This window comes from Cannabis sativa, chromosome X (assembly GCF_029168945.1).
Source record: "Cannabis sativa cultivar Pink pepper isolate KNU-18-1 chromosome X, ASM2916894v1, whole genome shotgun sequence".
NCBI lineage: Eukaryota > Viridiplantae > Streptophyta > Magnoliopsida > Rosales > Cannabaceae > Cannabis > Cannabis sativa.
The window spans coordinates 15,583,839-15,589,716 of NC_083610.1; the positions used below are offsets into that span (position 1 = coordinate 15,583,839).

General features: G+C 36.5%; 1 protein-coding gene across 1 annotated transcript; it reads left to right on the forward strand.

Moving 5' to 3' along the window:
- Positions 1–620: 620 nt before the first annotated feature.
- LOC115703704 (probable inactive patatin-like protein 9) lies at positions 621–2,451 on the forward strand. Its single transcript, XM_030630942.2, has 2 exons — positions 621–1,917; positions 2,107–2,451. The coding sequence occupies exons 1-2, from the start codon at positions 985–987 to the stop codon at positions 2,338–2,340; spliced, it is 1,167 nt and encodes a 388-aa protein (XP_030486802.1). The 5' UTR covers positions 621–984; the 3' UTR covers positions 2,341–2,451.
- The last annotated feature ends 3,427 nt before the right edge of the window (positions 2,452–5,878 follow it).

The window sequence follows — 5,878 nt, forward strand, 5'->3', positions numbered from 1 at the left end:
AATAGTACTATATTTGTATTGTATTAACGACACATTTTAAGATGTTAAATTCTTTTAATGTTTTTTTTTGGTTATAATAAGAAAAAAGAAGCATATATTGTGACTACAGTATTATTAATTATCTAGTAAAGACACAAATTGAACCATTTTAATCCATCATACATTTTTTTTGGTCAACGTAAATAAATATAATAATTATGATTTTATTAGCATTTTTGTTGCTAGATGGTATAGTGCGTAAGATGGAAGGTGTTACACCATTATTTCCCATCTCCTTCCTCATTCGGCATTTAGTATCGCATAACCTGACAAAAATTAATTACAGTTGTTAATAAATATTAATTATTGCTAAATTAATAATAAAAAATAAAATGGTTAAATAAGATGAGTTAGCCGAGCCGGCTTAAAAGCCGAGGTTTGCGCTTCGTTCGCGTAACCCGATAACAACACGCGCAGTTGCACGTGCAAAGACAGTCCCGAATTAAAAATGTAAAACCGTCACTTATATAATTACTTATTTTTATTTTTTTCTTACTCAGCAATTCAACAAAAATAATAATTTTTTTAAAAAAAAGGTCTTGTCAAAACTGAAAATAAAAATAAATAAAAATGAAAAATAGGAGGGGACACGAGTATATAACTACATTTGAGTGGGAGCATACACTCACTCTTACTGTTGTTTATTAAGTCTCAACTACTACTCCGAGCGAAACACAGTCTCTCAGAGAAGAGAGAGAAAGAGAGAGAGAGGGAAAGTGGTTTTCAATAGCATATTTCCTCCATTAATGCTTCTCAGCAACAAAGCGTGAAATCCTCTTTGATCATTTTCCTAAACAATCCCCAGCACTACCTACTGCTATTAAGGTTCAGACGAAGTTGTTCAGATTCGATAAACAGAGCCTAGCTTAGCTGCTAACTATATATATATATAGTCTTCTGTCTATATTTATACATATTTATATTCAAGTGGAAAGAGAGGTTGAAATGGAGTTGAGTCAAGTAACGTTAGAGATCTTCACAAAGCTGGAGCAGAAATGGCTCTCTCACTATGAAAACACTAAGAAGGTTCGGATTCTTAGCATTGACGGCGGCGGAACCACTGGCATTGTCGCTGGTGCCGCCTTAGTTCACCTTGAGGAACAGATCCGCCTCAAGACCGGTGATCCTCATGCTCAAATAGCCGATTTCTTTGACCTGGTTACTGGTACAGGCATTGGAGCTATTCTAGCAGCTATGATCACCGCCGACGACGGCGCAGGTCGTCCTCTGTTCACGGCGAGGGAAGCGGTCAATGCAATCGCTGAGAAGAACTCTGACCTGTATAAGGTCAAGTTTACCGGAATGTTTAGCCGGCGTCAGAGGTACACCGGCGCAAGCATGGATAAGGTGCTGAAGGAGTTGTTTAGGAGAGAGGACGGGAAAGATTTAACACTGAAAGAAACGTGTAAGCCTCTCCTTGTGCCGTGCTTCGACCTGAAAAGCTCAGCGCCATTCGTCTTCTCCCGAGCCGACGCGTCCGAGTCAGCAAGTTTCAACTTCGACCTGTGGAAGGTCTGCCGCGCCACATCAGCGACGCCTAGCCACTTCAAGCCCTTCAGCTTAAGCTCCGTCGACGGGAAGACGTCGTGCTACGCCGTAGACGGCGGACTAGTAATGAACAACCCAACGGCGGCGGCGGTGACGCATGTTCTCCACAACAAACGAGATTTCCCTTCGGTTAACGGCGTTGAGGATCTGTTAGTTCTGTCGTTGGGTAACGGTCCGCTGATCGGACGGAAACCATTCCGCGACGGCGCCAACTCCGATTGCTCCACGTCATCGGTTGTTGACATTGTGCTTGACGGGGTATCGGAGACCATTGACCAAATGTTGGGGAACGCATTCTGTTGGAATCGTACGGACTACGTCAGAATTCAGGTAATTCATTTATTACTCTTTTATTAATCCCTTTGAGTTCCTTCCTAGCCAATTTTCTATTTGGTTGGCATTGAAATTGGTAGAGAGTTAATAAAGTCGTTCGTATTAATGTTATTTGTTCCTTCATTTTGGGTACTTCCGTTCAAAATGACGGAGTTTAATGACGACGTCGTTTTCGAAAATGTGCAGGCAAACGGGTTAGTGGGACCGAGAACGAAGGATAACGAGGAGGTCGTGGTGGTGGAAGTCATGAAGGAAAGAGGGGTTGAGTCGTTACCATTTGGCGGGAAGCGGTTACTGACGGAAACTAACGGACAGAGAATCCAGAGTTTTGTTGAACGTCTCGTCGCTTCCGGAAAGACCAGTCTCCCACCTAGTCCTTGCAAGGCAGCCATCGTTAGTCCTCTTGCTAACGGCCGTTAATTACTAAAAAAACGAAAATTATATATAATTTTTTTTTTTAACTCTGTAAGACTGTAATGTAACCCACCTCAGGTTCACTTTTTTTTATATATAAATGTCCTTTCCGAGTTATATAGCTTAGCACTTATAAATTATAATAACAACTTGCTCTTTTCTTTTTCCTTTTTTAATTTGTTGTTCTGTGCATAAATTATTGTTTATTTATATTAATTAACTGCCATCATATGAGGTCTTTCCTTTGTGTCTTAAAAAATTATGGCCTGTAAATTGGAGTAAACTCTGGAATTCCTTTATACAAATCTGCTTGCAGTTGATGTATGCTGAAACATGAGGAAGGAAAAAGGAATCAATCCTATTATTTGGTGAGAAGGAGATATTGTACTATAATAGTACTCTTCTAATATGTAAATCCATGAAAGTTTTGCACAAATTTCAGTTTATTATATTTAGAAAAATGCTAAAGCATATCAGCAATACTCAATAATTACCCAACAAAAGAAGGTGATTTTTTGTGGAATGTAATCGTATTACGTCTTTGGCTACTTTTTTTTGGGTAGGTCGGTTAGGTGTGGGAGGACAAGCCTGTGCCATATACCCGTACTTCTCCACTAGTTTTGTTCTTGACAAATGAATCGAAAAGGTAGTCTTCTAAACCAGTATTAAATGGCCAACAAAATTTGTTGCTGGAGATAAATAAAAATTCACATTTGTTTATATGGGGAGAGAGAGAGAAAGAGAAACATATATACTTAATTACTTAAAGGATACATACATGGGAGTGAAACACTCATAGTTAATTAGTTAGGTAGAATATACTTTTTGGTGTACAACTCCATGTTTATTACTTTTAATCAAGCAACATGGGACATTCAGTAAGACAAGATTCAACTCATTAAAAAAGATTGAAGCTACCAAATGGTTTAGCCAACCTGGTTTATGAGGACTCTTTTATAGGCAATTCACAAATAGGAGAATTAGAATTGAATGGGATTTGTCTTTTCACAGCATGGCACTTGGCGTTTATGGTAACTGGGTTTGGTGTTGGTTCGGCAGATCTTGTCTAATTTGAGTAATAGAGCTTTGTTGGAACCAAATCAAATTATTAAGTACAATGTAAATTAGAGGGGTGAGGGGACCTCAGCTCATTGATTCATCTATTGTATAGCAATAATGTTATGGTACTTTAGTTCACATAAGAAAAAAAATAACAAAATGAACCTCATTAAAAATATATACATATAACTTATCTTGAAATTATGACATTGGTAAAGTTTTGTTTCCAAATTATTATTTTTTTTTTATATAAAAAATTATCCTCAAATTATGAAGATAATTACAATTTTTTTCTATCCATTATTATTATTATTATTGTTATTATTATTTTTGCTTATTTTTTGAGATTAATGTGGCTACGAGACATACATATAATTACAGTACGAGAATTTATTTAATTAATTTAAAGCTAGTTGGATCTAAGTATAATAACTTTAATTATTCAAGCTAAAATTATAGATACTCTTAAATTTTATTGATATCTATGTAATTACTTTTCAATTAGTCTCTCAAAAGTATAGTAGATTAGTCCTCGATAAGTATACAGTAAGAAATAAATGTTTACACAAAAAATAAATAAAATACAACTATTAAGGTATCACTGATCTTTATCATAGCTAATGGGGATGTGTTGTGCCACCAAAGCTAGATTTCCAAACTTAAGTCTCCAACCCACTCTAGAAAATTTTCTTTTATTCTAATTTGACTGTGAGAATGAACCTTACTGTTGAATCATATTTTTCAAATATGTCTGCAGCTTATAACATTGAGGTCTAATGTGACCCCTTCTATTGCAGAAGTGACATGTTGGCACAAATTGTTTTAAAATGGTTGCACTCTTTTCCAGTAGATGGCCATTTTGGTTTCTCAGCTTCACTGGCTTCAATCGATGCTTCTTCAAATCCATCTTTGCTATTGTTTCCAACAATAGTAACAAATGATGGTTTGGCACCTGATTCGAACTCACTTGGCCTTTCACTTGGAAATTCTATTTCCTTGTTATACAACATTTTGTAGCCAATAGTGTTCTATCTCCATAGGGATTTTGGAGGTGAAGTGTTTGGTTGAGAGCTCCTGTACCAGGAGGTATAAATTGTAGAGATTGTTTTGCTCAAACAAGTTCAACACTCAGCTTGTAAATCTCACTTTCCTTACTATCTGGCTCATGAATTAGTTTTTTTAACTTTTTCGTTTAGTTCTACATTATTGGCTGTCAATTCCTTGTTTGTCATGTAATTCCTTCAAATTTTAGCCATGTAAATCCATTATGCAAACATCTCTTCATATACTTTATTTCTTTCTACAACATCAAAATCTAATTCAAAGTCAGTTAAATCTCCATCTTCATCAGATATCTCAGAAACATTATCTTTGGCAATTAAAGTAACCATTTTCTTTTCTTCTTTAGAATCACCACTGACTCCTTCTTCATCTTTATTACTCCATGTGACAGCAAGAGCTTTCTTCTTCTTAAGTGCGGTAGAACATGATACTTGTATGTGACAAAACCCTTGACACTACATTAAATCCCCTTATTATTTTTATCACCTTGTTGTAGCTGCTTGTTAAAACTGGTTGTGTTCATCGATATTTTTAAAAAATAAATAAACAAGAGCTTTAAGAAAATAAATAAACTATTAAGTAAATAAGATGGAGATTTTGTATATGATTTGAGTGTTAATGAACCCTAGTCTATGAGTCAGTGTATTTACTTTTAAGGCTTTGAATGTATTACAATCTTGTACGTGCTTCTTAATCTTGAAGAGCCCTAACTCTTGCTATGGAGTTTTCGCTTTAGGTTTTTCTTGGAGAACAAGAAAGATTAGACTGGATTTCTAGGGTTTTGTCCCCTTTGCACGAAGGGGTGCCAAGGTTTATATAAGCTTGAGTTTGGATCCTGATCCATTTGGGTTTCTATGAAAAAATATGGTCACTAATGGGGTCAATACACAAAATACATGACTTTGAGGCCCACTAGTAGGTATTCAGCACATGGGGCGAAGGATCCATGCAGACAGGGGACCGCTTGATTCAGGACACGTGTCACACAGAAGCCACTCCTGTAAAGAAGAATGTTAGAGGCACTATTGGACAAAAAGGATGTATACTTTTGGTGGTGTGCGCACTACCATGACCTGACATAGGGCACAATATCTAATTATGTGTTAGAAAGGTGACCACGCCATCTTTTGGTAGACATCCGACACTCATCCTGCGCTGGGCATCTGAGAGTCCTCCCATAGTTGACATGCGGGAGTATCCCTTAGAGTTCCCCTCCAGAAGTGTCCCAATCTTTGTAATAGTTTTAAAAATACTTATTTTTTTACATTATTTTGAAGATTTTAATATTGTTGCCCACACTTTTACTAAAATCGCTCTTACATTGTCCGTTTGGTGGTCGAATTTTCTAATTTCTATTCAGAATTTATTAGTAGCAGATGCTACTCATTAATGCATTCTCGCTACCTCTTTTGATGAGTTTCAT